The 20317-nt window shown below is 41.3% G+C and overlaps 1 protein-coding gene across 2 annotated transcripts in view; it reads right to left on the bottom strand.

Annotated features, from left to right (window-relative positions):
- Positions 1–1872: 1872 nt before the first annotated feature.
- The window catches only part of noc4l (nucleolar complex associated 4 homolog), a 41885-nt gene continuing 23440 nt past the window's right edge, over positions 1873–20317 (bottom strand). For both annotated transcript variants that reach the window (XM_087999866.1, XM_087999867.1), the window contains exons 7-15: positions 19486–19520; positions 18272–18322; positions 16661–16772; positions 14919–14979; positions 14063–14173; positions 12282–12445; positions 11071–11153; positions 6948–7061; positions 1873–2123 (exon numbers count right to left, since the gene is read on the bottom strand). In XM_087999866.1, the coding sequence (XP_087855992.1) occupies positions 2007–2123; positions 6948–7061; positions 11071–11153; positions 12282–12445; positions 14063–14173; positions 14919–14979; positions 16661–16772; positions 18272–18322; positions 19486–19520 (848 nt within the window). In that variant the 3' untranslated portion in view covers positions 1873–2006. The remainder of the gene's footprint in view (positions 2124–6947; positions 7062–11070; positions 11154–12281; positions 12446–14062; positions 14174–14918; positions 14980–16660; positions 16773–18271; positions 18323–19485; positions 19521–20317) is intronic.

Below are 20317 nucleotides of genomic sequence, written 5' to 3'. Positions count from 1 at the left end.
ACCCAGTATTCTGCCTTCCTGTTATTCTTCCCAAAGTGAATCACCTCACATTTATCTGCATTGAACTCTATTTGCCACCTCTCAGCCCAATTCTGCAGTTTATCCAAGTCCCCCTGCAACCTGTAACATTCTTCCACACTGTTCACTACTCCACCAACTTTAGTGTCATCTGCAAACATACCAACCCATCCACCTATGCCTGCGTCCAAGTCATTTATAAAAATGACAAACAGCAGTGGTCCCAAAACAGATCCTTGTGGCACACCACTAGTAACCGGACTCCAGGCTGAACATTTTCCATCAACCACCACTTGCTGCCTTCTTACTGAAAGCCAGTTTCTAATCCAAATTGCTAAATCACTGTAAATCCCATGCCTCTGCATTTTCTCCAACAGCCTACCATGTGGAGCCTTATCAAAGGCCTTACTGAAATCCATGTATATCACGTTAATTGTCCTACCCTCATCTACATGCTTAGTCACCTTCTCAAAAAAACTCAATGAGGTTTGTGAGACACAACCTGCCCTTGACGAAACCATGTTAACGATCCGAAATCAAATTGTTGCTTGCTAGATAATTATAAATCCTATCTCTCACAATCCTTTCCAAAACTTTTCCTACAACAGACGTAAGGCTCACTAGTCTAAATATATCCATGAGATCTCAGCTAACCAACCAGTTATCATTTGCAGGCATCGACAGTAAGTGTTGCAGGCTCTTTGACCACCAATGTTTTCACAAGATCTTATCTGACCTCCACCACATACAAAGCGCCAGATATACTGGTCCATTTTCCTACTTTACCCCTCCCCGCCCCGCTGTGAAGCCAACCACAGCTGCACTGCCCCCAATGTTACCCAATGCCAGATCAGAAGTAATTGAGCAATAACCTTAGAAGGGCCTGCCTTTTTAATATATCACACACAGAGTGAGTTACTTCCAACAACAATGATTACACAAAATCTCTGTAAACTGTCATAAATCATCACATCATCTTTCAGAAGTGGGCCAAGGAGCTACTGCACACCAGAAATTCTGACATTATTCAGAAACATTGTCAATTTTCTGGCTTACAGTATCAAACACATCAGTTTGGTCACATTACTGAAACAGAGCACCACCCAGAGAGAAGGTGCTCCACCTTTTCATAGGGATGTTAGAAACAAGGGGCCTATACTTAAGATTAGTTAGCCTGTTTAGGACTGAAGTCAGCAAGTACTTCACACAAAGGGTGCTGGAAATCTGGAATAACCAAAAACTGCAATTGCTGGAGAAACTCTCTGACGCAGGTGCCTTGTGGCCAAATCAGTAGCAGTGATGTCACAAACACTGCGACTGGGTGGCCACTGAGTATACCCCTGCAGTGGTGCTGACAGCAAACACAATCTTAACTGTATGAGGGGGGAGCTGAAGGGGCTAACTCTGGTTCCTAATGCACATTCACACACACCAGACAAAACTTTGATCTAGTCAGTCAACAGTGCTTTCAGCCCAATGGCCCATGACAGCATGCTTACCCCAAACAAGTCTTTTCCCTAACCCTTTTTCATCTCACCCTATCAGCATATCCTTCTGCTCCTCAGAGGTAGGCACTACTCAGTCAGCCTCTGTCAATGAGAATGTCATCTGGAGCAGGATCTTCAGCTCTTTGCTGCCATGTGTCCTTTTGCGATGAATGTCAAAAAAAACGCAGAAATCTTTACTAGTGCCGGCTGCTCACTGTAAAAATAACAGAGACTTCACCTCTCCATCTACGGTGTGTGCAAGAGTTATTTGTTATAGTCAAACCCTGCTGAAAAGGCTCTCAATCTCTCTTCTCCAAACCACAGAAACTTAAAGGACACCATCAAAATTTTCCATATTAGCCACAGATCTACTACAAAGTCCTTTAATTGATAACTGTAATAATTATCACCGCATGGAAACGGCATTTGAAAACCATAAAGCAAACAAATAAATTTGCTGCATACTCGTAGTCAATGAAGCACATTGCTCTGTGGCAGCTGTTACTCCAAAGTCCAGTGGTGCCTGACCAGATCATTTCTCTTTCCCAGTAATCCTTCGGCTGGCTCAAACTCCAAAGGAATTGATTTAATTCTCTTCTTTGGTTCTCTTTCAAAAAGCTGTTTAAAACAAACAAAATTATATAGACTGAGAGAACGGAAGACAATGTGATCTACAGTTTATGAAGGCTCATAATATGTTCTTAGTACTTAGGAACTTGGGTTCTGAAGTGGAACAGAAATGGATTCTTCAGTCTGTGAAGATCTCACCTGTTTAAGGCCTGTAAAGTTAATAGAAACACTGAGTTTGAAGCAGCATGCGCAAGCAGTGATATGATTTCAGCTCAATGACCAGCAAGCCACTTGGGGAGATCACTGTTAAGACATTTGCTGACACGAGTTATGAGACTACCCACAAGGAGCCTGAAGCAGGTTTATGCAGTAGTGCTGTTATCAATAGTGTCTGAGCAGTCAGGGATGGGAGAAGTCCTGACTAAAAAGCTCCAGAGATGTCAGGGTTCCTACAATGCTGTTGAAAACATGAGTTTAGAGAACCTAAATTAAGTAATAGCGAGCATAGTTAGCAGTTTAACAATCTAAAAAGAGATTAACTGAACAGCATCAAGTAATTTTGCAACAATTTGGTGAAAGGAAACAGACTCCAGCTGTAGCAGTGAGATTTAGCAGGAAATGGGTTGATTCTTTACTGAAGTTTGAGAGTCTGTTAGGACATTGCTCAGATACAAGGGTTGAATCTTTCTGTCTGATGTTTCTAATAAGAGATCACTTCAACATTCTTCTACACTGGTATAATCTCTAATGAATATGTTCAGTGAATGATTTCCACAGTAACTAAAGGAAAAATAAACCTTAATGCAGATTTCACTCTGGGATCTGACTGGTTCAGTCTTACCACAAACTGGCATCAGTATTGGCACCAACTCTAAGTTCCTCCATCCCCTCTCTGATTACATGACCTATTATAACACCTAAAGTATGGTGTTGGCAAATGGAGTATAGAGTCATAGAGATGTACAACATGGAAACAGACCCTTCGGTCCAACCTGTCCATGCCGACCAGATATCCCAACCCAATCTAGTCCCACTTGCCAGCACCCGGCCCATATCCCTCCAAACCCTTCCTATTCATATACCCATCCAGATGCCTCTTAAATTTTGCAATTGTACTAGCCTCCACTACTTCTTCTGGCAGCTCATTCCATACACATACCACCCTCTGTGTGAAAAAGTTGCTGCTTAGGTCTCTTTCATATCTTTCCCTTCTCACCCTAAACCTATGCCCTCTAGTTCTGGACTCCCAAACCTAGGGAAAAGACTTTGCCTATTTACCCTATCCATGTGGGAAAATATGAAATTGTCTACTTTGTCAGGAAGAATAAAGGAACACATTATCTAAATGGAGAGAGATTCCAGAGCTTTAAGATGCCAAGGGTTCAGAGTTTTCTAGTTCATGAATTGGAAAAGGTTAGTATACAGAAAGTAATTAGAGAAGCTAACAGAACCTTACTGATTATTGTAAGGGAAACTAAATGCAAAAGTTGGACACTTATAGCTTAGTTATACAATCAGTTCTGCTATAATGCACACTTATTCAATGTGAATTGGCTTTAAAGCAATTGATGAATTTATACTGTTATCTGTAGAACTTTCCTTACCTGTATTGACTATTCCAACGCCATTAATTAAAATTGCGTGGCTATTGCATGATTTTCTTATAACACAAGGTTGTATAAGAACAGGACTACCGCGTTTTATCAAAACCAATTGTACAGGGTATTGGTTAGGCCACATTTAGAGGACTGTGTACAGTATTTGTCACCCTTTTTAAGGATGTAAAGGCACTGGAAGCAGTTCAGAGAAGGTTTACTAGACTAATACCTGGAATGGGAAGATAACTTGATGAGGAAAGGTTGGACAGTTTAGGACTGTCTCTCGCTGGAATTTTGAAGAGTAAAAAGGGTGATTGAAACATTTAAGATTCTGAGAAGACTTGACAGAGTGGATGTGAAAAGAATGTTCCCTTTGGTGAGAGACTCTAGAATTCAGGGTTGCCAATTTCAGACAGTGATGAGAAAAAAATGTTTGTTTCTCAGTGTCATGAAACTCTCTTCCCGAAAAAGATGAAGGAAACAGAGTCTGATTATTTTAAGGCAAAAGTAGATAGACTCTTGATAAACAAGGGATGAAAGTTCATTGGGGATGGGTGATAGCACGGAGCAATCAGATCTGAGTCATAGTGATGTACAGCATGGAAACAGACCCTTCAGTCCAACCTGTCCATGCCGACCAGATATCCCAGCACAATCTAGTCCCACCTGCCAGCACCCGGCCCATATCCCTCCAAACCCTTCCTATTCATATACCCATCCTATTGAATAGTGCAGCAGACTCAAGGGCAGGAATGACCCAGTGCTGTTCCTAAGTGAGTTGTTCACAAGGTAACTGCTTCTGAGTTTGATTCAGGCCCTACAGCCAGGGACGACGAGTGTTCTATGGCCTCTGTCTTCATTGCGTCACCAGCACACCCAGACTGTTCAAGTTGTACAAGAATCAGAGCATCTCTGACGCCAGGGTCGAGAAGTTAAGGAAACCCACACAACTTGTTTACAACTTATTAAAAACTGCAAACCCTGTTGCACTCTGCAGCAAACAATGAAGCCCACACAAATGAAACTGCCTTTACTAGTGAGTGTAGACGGTGGCTGTCAGAGCTTTTGAGCTGCAGTGATGATGTCCCTACCTGAGCCAAGAGGCCTGAGTCCAAGTCCCACTTGCTTCAGAAGTGCGCATTAATGCCTCTGATTAGAAATATCTAGAGGCTGTGTTTGTTAATCAGAAAGCATTCTCATTCTCCTATAGAAGATCCCTCTTACTGGAAACAACGTGTTATGTGCGAACACCTCAAGCAGTATTGCAAATCTCAGTCTATAAGGTGTAAATATAGCTGTTTACCTGCTTTGTGCCTAAGTGAAGAGTTCATTTGTCCCTGTGCCACCTCTGACATAGAAATTCAAAATTAATCCCACTGCACACTCTCTCCAACAGCTTCTCCATCAGTTCAGTAATCATTGAGCCAAATAATGCCTTCAGTAGCTTAATGGCAACCATTAACCACTATCAATCGTCCTTAAACCCATCTGGGTCCCTAATGACCTTTCGGGAAGAAAACTACCATCCTATCAGGTCTGGCCTATAAGTGAATCCAGATCCACAATAATGGGTTAATAATGGAAAGGCAATGCTGTTCAGGCAGCATCAGAGGAGCAGGAGAGTTGATGTTTCGGGCATAGCCCTGTATCAATCTCAAACTATTCCATTGTCCCATTCTCTTTGTAAGCCACAAATTAATCCCCCTTTTCCATAATCCCACTGTCCCCTCTCTTTCCATAGCTCTGCATCAATCCCCAAATTACTCCTCCTCTCTCACCACAGGCCTATATCAATTCCCAAGCTGAGCCCACTGTCACTTTCTTCCTCCATCTCCCCCCTACCCCCACCATAGCCCTGTATCTGTCGAAGTTATCTGTCACGTGCTCTGGCTCCAAAACCCTGTAGCTCCCACTGTTTCAAATACAACTCCAGATTTTCTTGTCACAAAATGGTATGACCCCAGCCCATCCATTCCTTGTGGTGAAAGTATTCCTGTGTGTAAAATTAGTAAGGCATTGTCTGGAATGAGAGCTGTAAAATGAGAGTCCACACATTCAGTCTGACTGTATGAAGAAACATCCTCAACGCAAATCACTAGTGGGAAGAGGACAGGGACTGAAAACTATTGTGGAGGAAATATTGTGGATTTCCCAAGAGGCGATGAGATTCCATATACATATGAGTCCTGTCCTTTCCAGCACAGCTTGACAACGGTTCAACACATGCGATTTATGGAACATAGGAACAGGAATAGGCCATTCACCTTCCCAAGTCTGATCTGTATTCTGTAGATCTGAGGTACTGCAGAGATGTAGAGATCAATAATACCTTACTTTGGGGGGGGGGGGGGGTAAGTACATAAGAATAATGGGGAAGTAGAGGTCATGCTGTGAATTTATGGAAGTCAATATCAACTCTTGAAGGGTGCAAAGTGCTAAAATGGAAAATGAGGTGTTCTTCCACCAATTTGCGTTGAGCTTCATTGGAACAGTGTAGCAGGCTAAGAATGGAAGTGTTAGTATGGCAGCAAGGTGATTTATGATTTCATGAATTGCAACCACCCCCCCCCAAACATTTTCCAAGCATCAGTCAGCAAATATTTTAATTACGGGATCCAACAGCTTCTCCATCAGTTCAGTAATCATTGAGCCAAATAATGCCTTCAGTAGCTTAATGGCAACCATTAACCACTATCAATCGTCCTTAAACCCATCTGGGTCCCTAATGACCTTTCGGGAAGAAAACTACCATCCTATCAGGTCTGGCCTATAAGTGAATCCAGACCCACAATAATGGGTTAATAATGGAAAGGCAATGCTGTTCAGGCAGCATCAGAGGAGCAGGAGAGTTGATGTTTTGGGCATAAGACGCAGTTAGGGATGGACAATAAATGAGCAACAGCACGATTGATGAGTAATGTTTTTAATTCAGTTACAGGATGGAGATGTCACTGGCTAGACCCAGCATTTATTACCCATCTCTAATTGCCCAGACGGCATTATGGGTCAATCACATCATAAGGCAGATTTCTCTTCCTCTAAAGGACATTTGTAAAGAAATAGATGGGTTTCTTTAACAAAGTAATAATGGTTCCACGGTGACCATTAGGCAAGCATTTTATTTCAAATTTTTAGTGAATTCAGATTTCACCATCTCCCACAATGGAATTCAAATCCACGTCATTACTTACTAATCCAGTGATATTACAGCTACAATACCGCCTCCCCCAATTAGTGGATCAAAATATAGCAATTGCACAAAGTTATTACTCACCTCTGAAACAGAAAGGTCAAGGAGTGTGGACAGGTCGGACTCTTGACTGGACAAAGCTTTATTTATTGTAGCTGCTTGATTGGCAACATCGGGATGGTAATGATACTGCAGAGTCTGAATGAGAGACAGAGAGCAAAACAAAGCTGATATTGTGCCAGCATGAACAGAATTGGACTAATATTGAAACCAAACAGGCTGAGTTTGCTGGGGCAGCAGTCTTGAATGTAGAGTTCAAGAAGTAGGAACAGCAGACTAGGGCTGTCAAGCCTGTTCCAACATTCAATACAGTCATGGGCAATCTTCTGCTTCATTTCCCAGGCCATTTCCCATCTCCCTCAATTCCCTGAGAGACTAAAAACCGGTCTTTTCCAGCTTAAATATATTCCTGTGGTGAAGCCTCCACAACGCTATGGGATAATGCTACAGTGTAGGCCCAGTACACTATAGCTGGGGAACGTACTCTGAAATCCACATAATAAAATGTGCAAAGCTTCATGCACAGAACAGGTAAAGATAAAGTTGCCATAGTCTTACTACACCACAGTGCTTTTTAAAAATTTGTTCATGGGAAGTGGGTATTGCTGGCAGGGCCAACATTTATTGTCCATCTCTAACTGCCCCTCGTTCTGACTGACTTGTTAGAACCACTTCAGAGGGCAGTTAATATTGCTGTGGGTCTGGATTCACATATCGGCCAAATCGGTAAGGATGGCAGATTTCTTTCCCTGAAGGACATTAGTGAACCAGATGGGTACACTGTTAATGGTTACCATCAAGCTATCACAGCTTTCCAGATTTTTCTTGAATTCAAATTTCAATGTGGTGGGATTTGAATCCATGTTGCCATATTATGAGCTTGGACTTCTGAATTACTAGTGCAGTGACATTACCACTATACCACTGCCCCCTCAATGAACACTTTGGAATATGGTGAACAGTTGAGGTTTCCTTATCTTAGGAATAATATACTATCATTTACAGCAGTCCAGAAAAGGTTCACCAAGTTGATTCCAGATTTGGGATGGATTTTAGGAGGAGGAGTTGTTTGGATCGGCATTGGACTCAGTACAGTTTAGAATAATGAGAAAAGCCTTTATTGAAACATACAAGATTCTTATGGGCTTGACAGGGTAGATGTTAAGAGGTTCTTTCCTATTGTGGAGAATCTAGGACAAAAGAGCATAATCTCAGAGTATTTTCCTTTCTCTCAGAGGGGAGTGAATCTGTTGAAATTTTTTTAAGGCAGAGGACTGTCAAAGCTGGGTCGTTAGGTATATTCAAGGTTCAGACAGACAGATTTTTAATCAGTAAGAGAATTAAGGAGATAAGTCAGGAAAGTGGAGTTGAAGATTACCAGATCAGCAATGATTTCATTGGGTATGGAGCAGATTCAATCTGGCAAGTGGCCTACTTCTGCAACTATGGCTTATTTAAGAATGCCTTCATCTGACATCCATATATTCGTAATTCCATGAGAATTGGTGGAAAGCTGAGAATAGGAATGGAGACTAAATATTGAGGCCTGCTTTCTCATGAGAGACAAAGAGAGACAACTGATGGTGATTTAACCCGTGGTCAATATGCCTCAGGCAAGGGAAGAGGTTGAGAGGAGCGTCCTTTGTGCTAAACCCAGCCGGAATTGAACCCACCCTGTTGTTGTCATTCTTATTGCAAACTAGCCATCCAGCCAACCCCTACGTAAAGTTAAACTCGAGAGCAGAAGGGCGTGTAAACTACACGCATTCCTGCAATAACTACTGCATGTCCATAGATCTTTGAGGGCAGAAGGTCAGGTAGATAAGGTGGTAAAGAAGGCATATGGGATACTTGCAGTTGTTAGTCAAGGCACTGAATATAGAGGCCGGGATGTAATGGCATGGTGTATAATGTTAGTTAGACCCCAGGCAGAGTACTGAGTGCAATTCTGGTCAGTAGGAAGTAGTTTCATTACAGAAGATGCAGAGGAGATTCACCAGGATGTTGCCTGAGCTGGAAAGATTCAACTGTGAAGAGAGGTTAGATATATTGGGACAAAAAACAGAATTTGCAGGCAAAACTCAGCAAGTCTGGCAACATCTGTGGGGAGAAAGCAGATTTAACGCTTCAAATCTGGACACTCTTCATCAAAACATTTTTGTGTTATTCTACACAGACTGGGTTGTTTTCATTACACCAGAGGAGGCTGAGGCTGGGGTTGGGTGCTAATTGGGGTATACAAAATGAAGAGTAGAGACTGAATAGATAGGAAGAAACTTTTGCCTTTAGTAAATGGGCCAAAAAACCAGGAGGTACAGTTTTAAAGTAGGAAGCTAGAGATTTAGAGGAATTGTTTATTTAGAACTCACTGCTTAAAAAGGTGACAGAGGTGGGTTCCCTCAAGACACTGAAGTATATAGATAATCACTTGAATTGCCATGTCACACAAGGTAATGGGTCAAGTGCAAGGAAACAGGATTAGAATTGAAAGATGCTTGATGATCAACAGAGACAGACTGGGCTGAAGGGCCTTGTTCCATGCTGTTAAATCTCTATGACACTCTGTAAGATTTTAAGACGACTGCTCAATGATGAGAGATGAAGTAGAATTAGTCCATACCCTTGAACTCAGAAGAAGTGATCTCATCGAAACATGTAAAACTGTTAAGAGGATTTGACAGGTGCTGAGACACTGCATTCCCCTGAATGAAGAACTTGAGGGTCACAGTCACAGAATAAGGATCCATTAAATAGGACTTTTAAAAAGCATTTAGATGGATGTATGAAGAGCAAGGGTTTAGAGGGATATGAGCCAAATGCTGGCAAATGGGACTAGATTAATTTAGGATGTGTGGTCGGCATGGACAGAAGGATCTGTTTCCTTGCTGTACATCTGATTTAGGAGAATGGTCCAAGAAATGGCTGATGAAATTCAATGTGAGCAAATGCGAAGTCTTTGGGAAAAAGAACACAGGCAAGGATTATTTTATAAATGGTGAGAAAATTCATAAAGCCAAAGTACAAAGGGATCTGGGAGTGCGAGTATAGAATTCTCTAAAGGTTGACTTGCAGGTTGAGTCCATAGTTAAGAAAGCAAATGTAATGTTGTAATTTACCTCAAGAGAGTTGGAATGTAAAAGCAGTGAGGTGCTACTAAGACTTTATAAAGCTCTGGTTAGGCCCCATTTAGAATACGGTTTCCAGTTTTGGGCCCAGCACCTCAGGAAGGACATACTGGCACTGGAGCGTGTCCAGCATGGATCCACACGGATAATCCCTGGAATGGTAGGCCCAACATATGATGAACAGCTGAGGATCCTGGGATTGTATTCATTAGAGTTTAGTAGGTTGAGGGGAGATCTAATAGAAACTTACAAGATAATGCATGGCTTAGAAAGGGTGGATGCTGGGAATTTGTTTCCGTTAGGCGGGGAGACTATGACCCGTGGGCACAGCCTTAGAATTAGAGGGGGTCAATTTAGAATGGAAATGAGGAGACATTTCTTCAACCAGAGAGTGGTGGGCCTGTGGAATTCACAGCCACAGAGCGCAGTGGAGGCCAGGATGTTAAATGTCTTCAAGGCAGAGATTAATTTATTCTTAATCTTGCAGGGAATTAAGGGATATGGGGAGAATATGGGTAAATGGCATTGAAATGCCCATCAGCCATGAGTGGACAGAGTGGACACTATGGGCCAAATGGCCTTACTTCCACTCCTATTTCTTATGGTCTTATCTCTATGATTGCAATGGGGAGAAACTTCTTCATTCAAAGGGTTGTGAATCTTTGGAATTCTCTACCCTAGAGGGTATGGACTATAATTCAGTGAGCACCTTCAAGAAAAAGGTTGAGAGATTTGGACAGTAACAGAATTAAGGGATTTGGAGGCTGTGCAAGCAAATGGAATTGTAGTGGAAAATCAGCTGTGATTGAATTGAACAGTAGAAATTTCTCGAGAGACTGAACAACCTACCCATGTCCCATTTCTATGTCTAAGTTAGTGGAACATTTTGTTGAACAGTTTGCTTCAAATTCGTGTAGTTTTTGAAAGGCAAGTACCTGGGATTAGAATACCAGTACGTTTCTGAGTGCCCTACAGAGAGGAATTCCAAACAGGCAGAAACGTTACTCAGTAAACTGACCAACCTGGATTTCCCACAGAGAACTCTCCATAGCTCGGCACTTGGCAGGATCTTCTTCCTCCATTATGTATGGGTCAGCAGAAAGATCTGAAAAATACACATGGTTAATACAGAATGACTCTCCTTTGGAGCTTAGGGGAAGGTGGTGATGTAGTGGTCGGATAATGGAACCGTCAGCTGTAGGCTCAAGCTCATGCTCTGGGTCAGGGGTTCAAGTCCTAGCGTGGCAGCTGAAGGACTTAAAATTCAATTAATGAAATCTGGATTTGAAATCTAGTTTCAGAAATGGTGACCGTGACAACTAACATCAATTGTTGTGAAGATTATTGCCCCTTTGAGAGGGAAATATGCTGCCCTCACCCAAACTGACATGTGATAGAAAACGATAAAACCATTGACTCTTAACTATCCTTTGGAATGGCAAAGCAAATCCACACACAGGGCAGTTAGGGATAGGTAACAAATGCTGGCCTAGATAGCAATGCTCACAAATCCACACAGGGCAGTTAGGGATAGGTAACAAATGCTGGCCTAGATAGCAATGCTCACAAATCCACACAGGGCAGTTAGGGATAGGTAACAAATCCTGGCATAGATAGCAATGCTCACAAATCCACACAGGGCAGTTAGGGATAGGTAACAAATCCTGGCATAGATAGCAATGCTCACAAATCCACACAGGGCAGTTAGGGATAGGTAACAAATCCTGGCATAGATAGCAATGCTCACAAAATACACAGAGAAAAAAAACGCATCACCCTAAATTAGTTACTTGAATACACGATAAGGACAAAATGGAACTAAATCGGATAAGTCTTTCAAACAAACACAACAGACTGAATGACCTTCATTTAGCACTTTAAGATTTTTTTCCTTCTAGGTTTAATTCTAATCTGTCCCTTGTTCAGATTCGATAAAATCATTACCTCCCTTTTAGGGAGTGCATCTCTGTAGAAATTCTACCCTTCAATATCTTCAGTCTTGAAGCCCAACTCAACTTTAACTTCCTCATGAGTTAATGACAGGAGTTCAAATCTAACCCAATTATTGAAGACCAATGAAAAGCCTCTGGTTTCTGTGTCATCACTAACAGGTTCCTCAGCTTCTATTAAATTGAAATTTACACCTGCAAAACATGCCATCAGAATGCAGGTACGATACATTTTACTGCAGCTAATTCACAGTAGCTGTAATGAGAGTAAGAGAAGCAGTTACCTTGAGGTTGATTGGACCTATGAATAAGAAGCTTGCACGATGGATGCCGACGGATTAGGTTACAGATGAACGGAATGAGCATCAGAAGGGCCTGAGGTGGGGAGGTTAATGCCAGGCGAGATAAACGCTTGCTAAATGCTGCCACAAGATACGCTGGCAAATGGCTAGATAAAGGAAAAGAAAAATCAAACACATGCTGGTCCATACACAAGTAAAGATTCAGAAATCTAAGAGCACCACATTGTGCTGCATCTTTATAAATCATTGGCTAGACCGTTACTGTAGCGTTGTGTCCGATTCTGGGCACTGCACTTTCAGGAGGAAGGAGAAAGTGAGGAGTGCAGATGCTGGAGATCAGAGCCGAGAGTATGGTGCTGGAAAAGCACAGCAGGTCAGGCAGCATCTGAGGAGCAGGAGAGTTTACATTTCGGGCATAAGCCCTTCATCAGGATTTTAAATTCCTGATGAAAGGCTTATGCCCGAAACGCTGACTCTCCTGATTCTCGGATGCTGCCTGACCTGCTGTACTTTTCCAATGCCATACGTTTTGTCTTTCAAGAGGAAGTCAAAGTCAGAGGAGCATGAAAGATTTACAGCACACAAGGAGACTGTTCAATCCAGCATTTTCCAGTCCTCTGGGATCCTCCTTGAATCTAGCGATTCCTGAAAGATCACCACTAACGCTTCCACTATCTCTTCAGCTAGCTTCTTTAGAACTCTGGGGTGTAGCCCACATGTCTTTTAAACGCTGCATTTGTACCCACATCCACCACTTCCTCTGGCAGTTAATTCCTCACACAAACCATGTAAAAAAGCTGCCCCATTTCCTTTTTAAATCTTTCTTAAAAAAGATTTGAACACGCCCAACCCAGGAAAAAGACTCTTGTCATTCACCTTAAATGTGTCCCCTTTGATTTTATAAACCTCTAAGTCATTTCTCAACCTCCTACCCTTCAGTGAAAAAAGTCCCAGCCTTTCCAGTCTGTTTTTATACCTCAAATCTTCCATTCCCAACAACATCCTGGTAACTCTTTTTTTGGTAAATAGACAAAGATTGTTCAAGGTACCAGAAGTGATCAGAGTTGATCAATTATATAGAAAATGACTGTTTTCACTGGTAGAAGGATTGGTGACTAGATGATACAGCTTTAAACTCATTGACAAAACAAAAATGGCACAAGATAACAAAAATATTATTTTACACAAGTAAATTGTTATGATCTATGCTGCAAAGGTTTCAGATCAAAAAAGGAATTGGATAAATACTTGCAGAAGAAAAAACATTGAAGTGTTATAGGGATACAGCAGGCTCTTTCAGTGAGTTTGCACAGGCACATTTGACTAAATCACCTCCTTCGCTGCTTGATTCTGCTCCATGAACAGAAATGCCTAAGTACCAAGCTGCAGACAGACAACTTATCAAGAGTTTACAGAAAAGATGGGTTATAAGAAAGCAGAGAGGATTGGACATAAATGTCAAAGAATTGAGTGAAACAATTGAAGCCATCATCACTAATGGTGGGGTGAAGGGAGCTACATTAAAAGTTAGAAGCAGGGTAAACATGCATTGAATGCAAGGAGAAAAATAATGAACTTGCGGAAAACAACCAGTTACCTCAAAGGTGTTTGAACAGATTTTATCTCCTTGTATCATCAGAAATTTGTAGAAAGATAATCGAATATACAAAGTTTAGTAATGCGGCTTAGAACTTGTTGACATTTTAAAGTAGAAAAGCTAAAACAGGAGGTTACTGTTGGGCCACGTAGATGTAAATACTGACCTTGAAGACAAGAACACATTGAGAAGGTGGAAGAATCGTGCTCGGTACTTCACATGCAACACAGACGGGTCCAGCAAACTATAGAGCTTTTTGTAAAAGTCTGGGTATTCTCTACACACATACAAAATAAAACAAACAAAAATTATAAAATTTGAAAAATAACTTTAAAGAGCTACTTAGATCCTTCGGCAAAGCATGTTTTACAATTATGAATATTCTTAAGCAATTAACTGCAGCTTTGAACGTTAAAGGATCGGAATATCGAAGAGCTGAAGGTGAAATGGTTTTTTTTCAAATGTTGCCTTCTAATTAGGATGGGTTTTCCCAGTGAACAATGAGAAACTGTTTTCAATGGCACCTCTGCACAGGTGCAGACAACCTGTGTGCATATACACACACACACCACGCAGAGTATGTATACACTCATACATAGACATGCACATAGGAAATACACAGACAGGAATAGCAGAAAGTCACAGACTGTGCACATACAGAGACTACACATGGATAATTACACTCAAGGAATCCATATGATTACTCAAATTCAAACAATACACAGTACACTCAAAATATACATAAGGACACACATCCACTGTATATGACCATGCACACTTCATTCAATCTTCATGCTTACTATACACATGCTAATAGTTCTTATCATAAACTTCACACTGACCGTATACACATACAATATATAGGAGTGATACATTTTTGAGTTGCACTATTAGCAAAAGCTCACATTCTCACCAGGTCAAATCAATAATCCTCGCCTTTATGTATAAAAAGGCAAAACTTCACCAGGAGGTAGAGCCCAGGTTTATTAATTGTTCCTATCTAACAAGGCATAGAAACTTACAGGTTATGGTGATGAATAAGATAGAAGAGTCCATTCAAGGCAAGTAGACTAATGGCTCCTCCTGCAAAAGACAAAGATACAAACAATGTTATTTCAACCATCAAAGGGCAGAGTGAACAAACTGGACAACAAAACTCAGTCCAGCTGGAATGTTAGTGACCTGCTCTTATTGTGGGATACAGGAAAGCACATTGCTTAGAGAACAAGAACATCAATCAGGATTTTCAAAACAAAAATGGACAAGTGAACAAAGACAGCATTGCAAAGGCTTTATAATGTGGGAGGAGGCAGAAACCAATGTAACAAGATGTCAACCTGTCAGCTTTCTCAATTCTTTGATGGGATGTGGGGAATCACTGGCAAGGCCAGCATTTGCTGCCAATCCCTAATTGCCGCAGAACTGAGTGGCTTGCCAGGGCTACTTTACAGGCTGGGTATAAGTCATCCACACTGATAGGAGTTTGGAGCGATATGTAGGTTGGACCAGGTAAAGATGGCAGATTTACTTCCAAAAAGGAAATTAGAGGAGACAGGTTTTTACAGCATTTGAAGATAGTTCCCATCACAAAGACTCACTTTCCATTCCAAGTTCATTAACTGACTTCCAATTCCAGCAGCTGCTGTGTTTAGATTGCAAACCATGTCACCACGTCTTTAGCCTAGGCTACTGGATAAAAAGTCCAGTGACAATGCCACTATGTCCCCTCTACAATGAGAGCTGTCACAAAAAACACGTGTTTAAATAACGCTTGCCATTTCTCCCTCGGACATCGCAAAGTGTCTTTACAGACCTCTATGGTCTTAAAACCTATAAAATCGAAATGCATAGATAGGGTAGATAGCCAATAGGTTTTCCCCATGATACGGTAGTACAAATCTAGAGGGCATGGGTTTAAGGTAGGGGGGAGAGATACAAAAAGGCCTATGAGGCAATTCCTTCACACTGAGGGTGGTAATTGTCTGGAATGGGCCACCAGACGTAATGGTGGAGTATTATTGTTTCATTTAAGAAACATTTGAAAGGATACATGGATTTTTTTAGATTACTTCGGCCCAACAAGTCCACACCGACCCGCCAAAGCGTAACCCACCCAGACCAATTCCCCTACATTTGTCCCTTCACCTAATACTACAGGGCAATTTAGCATGGCCAATTCACCTAACCTGCACATTATTTTGGACTGTGGGAGGAAACCGGAGCACCCAGAGGAGAATGTGCAAACTCCACACAGAGAGTCGCCTGAGGCAGGAACTGAACCCGGGTCTCTGGCGCTGTGAGGCAGTAGTGTTAACCACTGTGCCACCGTGCCGCCCACTATGGTGGGATAGGTATTGATAGATATGGACTAAACACAGGCAAATTTGACTACATTAATTGTGAAATCACATGGATAAATTGGGCCGAAGGGCCTGTTTTCATGCTGTAAGCCTCTTTGACTCTAAATGACTTATACCTCCAAAGTACTTTTGAAATGCAGTTGCTGCTGTAATGTAGGAATTGTGGCAGTGCATAGAGACTCACTTTCCATTCCAGCGCAAGGGGAGGTGGTGTGATTTACAAAATAAGGGACTTTGGTGTTGCATTTCCAAACTGCGCTTCTGTGTAGTGAGAAACTGGACAGTGCAGCTCATTCCTCACTGTAAGGACGAAGATGCTGATTATGTTCAATACCAGAGACGCCAAAATGAATGAATGACTAGGACTGGGTTTTTGTTTAAAAATTACAGCCTTGGTCACATACCTATGTCGTAAGCAGCGGTAAGGAAGTCAATCATCAGGGTCGGCTTGCTCATGTGTGGCAAAATGGACTCATGCAAAATCACCAGCACCTTCTTATAAAGATTAGTTGATAGCTGTTGAAGAAAATGAGTGACATTCTGTTTCAAATCTTTAGTAATATTTCATACTTGTTGCTGGATTTTCTTTATCTATGGCACAACAAAGACTTCCTGCCACAAGTGATGTGCAACTCAATCCAAAGAGTTCTTAAAAAAAAAACAAGCTCTCTCATATATAACAAAGAACTGTGGATGCTGGAGATCTGTAACAGACAAAATCAGAAATTGCTGGAGAAACTCAGCAGGTCTGGCAGCAGCTGTGGAGAGAGAACCGGAGTTAAGTTAACATTTTGGGTTCAGTGACCCTTCTTCAGAAATCTTCATTATGAGGTTGCACATTTAATTGCTACTGTCAGGCCCCAATACGATGAGGGATGAACTAGCAAGCAATTTGATAGCAGCATGGCTAGAGAGTTGGGGATAGCAATTTGAATGAAACTGGCAAGAAATTTTATGCTAGAATCTTGCCGCACAGGAAGCCATTCAGCTTACTGTGCCTACACAAAATCTCCAAAACTGCTAATTAGCTCCACTCCTCCTGCTCTTTCACTGTAGTTCACAACACTCCCGACTTCACCTCATCCACAAGTATTTACAAAGAATACATTTTTTCTATCAAAAGAGATTTATAATATCTTTGTAAAACACCTACTTCCCACAACGATTGCAATATAATCACCACCTAGAGTTCTGTGATACAGCACAAGAGCAATACACATCCTGTTTACGGCTTAAAGCACCTGTCAGTTTCAAAATAACAGATCAACCACTTGCAGAAATGTAAACTGAACACTATTCACCATCAATAATCTTAAATCACAGGGTTAAAACTTGGCACAGCTTTGTTTGCAAGGGAGATTTGAAAGGAAGGCTGAAGCCCATAAGAATGTCTCAATTAATAACATTCACTAATACACCTTCACTCTACAATGTGACAGATTCAGAGGACACCACAAGAAGCAATGCTATATGTGAACTGAATCTTAGTTACAAAACATTAGAAGCACTGTGCTCAGTTCTGGTCTTCATTTGATAAACAAGGTTACAGAGACACTGGGGAAAGTGTATAAACGATTCACAAATATGACCCAAAAATTGAGACATCATATCTACCAAGACTGAACAGGTAGTTCTCTTGACAAAGAGGTCATAAGTGTTGAGGGAAGTGAAGGGGGGTGTTCAAGGACAAGTGGGAGAAACAAACAGAATGATATGTTGAAGAGGCAGACAGAAACTTATGTGGAGCACATACATCCTCAAAGGACAACCTGAACCCAATGGTCTGTTAAGTTCTATAAAAACTTCGCAATATCATTGTGTTGCAAAGTGAATAGTTTGATTGTCCCCAAAATACTTAATAGTATGTCAACTGCTGGAACAGGATTGGAGTATGAGCCACCTAAGTGCTGACACACTGAAGATGTGGAGGATGTGTGAAATTAAACCACAATCTAAACCACAATCAGCGAAGCAGTTAAAGAAAACTTGAACAGTTTTTTTTGGAAGAAACATACCTTTTGTCTGAGGAATGCCAGCCACAGTCGCTCAAACACTCTTCTGTGTTCCTGTTAACAAAAAAATGGAAATTTGTAAAAGATATAATGAAGTCAGCCCTTGCTAAGTACACAATTACTTCCTCAGATTGGCCCAACAGCATTTAACTAGTTCATTCCACCATACATTCACACTTCATCATTGATGGTAGCACAGGACCAATGGGGTTTCTCATTTCCCATCTTTCTTAAAGCCAGAAGTCCCCAATAAACAAGGAATTAATTTATTCCAAATGATGCTTGGAAAATTGGCTTAGGCAGTGCAGTTGCAATAATCGTAAAATGGTGACAGCGCAGAAAGTAGCCATTTGATCCATAATGTCTGTGTTAATTCTCTTCAGAAGAAACTCAAGTTAGTTTCACTGTCTAGCCACCCGCTTTTCACTGCAATTTGTTCCTCTTCAGATAATTATCCAATTCCTCTTTAAATGCTACAAGTGAAGCTGCATCAACGAAACTCCGAGGCAGTGCATTTCACATTCTAATCATTCAATTTTTTTAAAAAAAAAACTTTATTCTCATCTCATCGTTGCTTCTTTTACCAAGCACCTTGAACTGCTGTCCTCTGTTTCTTGACCCTGTCACCAATAAGAATGGTTTCTGCCCACCTACCCTGTCTCGGCCTCTGTTAATTTTGACCAAAGCAGTCAAGTCTCCTCTTCTGCATACAGTCCCAGCTTCTGAAATATTTCTATGTAACTAAGTTCCATATCCCTAGAACCATTCTCCTGTTTCTTTTTCTGCACCCTAATGCATTTACATTTTCCTGCTGAGGATGGAATTTTATACACTCACTTTAACTTACTTGTTTTTCAAAGGGGAAGGGGATTATGCTTCCATTAAAAATATGCATTTTGCAATGAAAAGTCATTAAAGAAATCTTGAGAATGGTAGATACTTGGAAGAGTCAGAGAGTTTTTAACGGAACTTGAACAACGTCACAGTGATCAAACAAAGCCAATGCAGCGCAGTGACCTAAAAGACCTTATAAATGACTAGTAAAGTCCATTATCCAGGAGAACATGGTGGACAGATCTGTACAAGAGGTAATGGTGTTTTTAATCTCCTGAACCCAGTGATTTATTCTCAACAGCAGTCTCTGTATTTGGATCAGAAAGGGAAATGGCTTTGGACTCCGTGTGTCAAATTGAGGGCATACTACATTCAAAAAGCACCTTCAGTCTGGCCGCCTTCCATTCTGTGTGTTTACCTGTAAGCAGAAAGGTTGCAGCATTAATATCTTCCTGCAAACTGAAACATCCATTACAGCACAACCAAACAATTTCAGCAAAACAAACATCATTATTTTAAACCTATACTGCACAATGGTCCCCTACTACCTGCATGGAAGAGATTTTCACATTATTGTCTTGGACTAGGCTTGAACTAGAATTCAGGAACTTGTAGACATTGTACTAACTGAACTGCTCCTCCCACAGAAAGTTTAAAAAAAAATTGAGCATTCCATCTTGGGCACGGTAACACCATTGTTATTCAGGCAGAACACCAAAGAGATTTTGATGGGAGCCTGGATAACCTCAGACTGACTTCCCCTGAAACGAAGCAAGAAGGCAACTTTGAGGACCAGCCTAATTCAGACTTTCCAGCTTTCTCCACATCACGGTGGCAACCACCACACTTCAAAACCACCACACTGACAAAGAAGCTGGCTCAAACAATGCTAGGACATGAACGCCCTGCAAGATTCTCTTTTAAAATACCAGAGCTGGTAAGATGAAATAGAATATATTTTCCTCTGGAGAACGACAGATTAATCAGGGACAATAAGTATGGATGTGTTAAGGAAGGTCGTGCTTGAAAAATCTGATCAAATATTTTGAGGTAGCCAGGAGTGTTGATGAGGGTAATGCATTCAATATGGTCTACATAGTCTTTAGTAAGGCTTTTGATAAGATTCCTCATGGCAGACTGGGCTAGAAAGTTAACAGCCCATGAACTCCAAGGCAAAGTAGCTCATTGGTTCCAAATGCAGAGAGGAATGAAGCA

The sequence above is a fragment of the Chiloscyllium plagiosum genome, unplaced genomic scaffold, assembly GCF_037043375.1.
Source record: "Chiloscyllium plagiosum isolate Xiang-an unplaced genomic scaffold, Cpla_swu_hap1 HiC_scaffold_24, whole genome shotgun sequence".
NCBI lineage: Eukaryota > Metazoa > Chordata > Chondrichthyes > Orectolobiformes > Hemiscylliidae > Chiloscyllium > Chiloscyllium plagiosum.
Note: the sequence above shows the minus strand (reverse complement) of the source record. Positions and strands in the feature narration are given on the sequence as shown.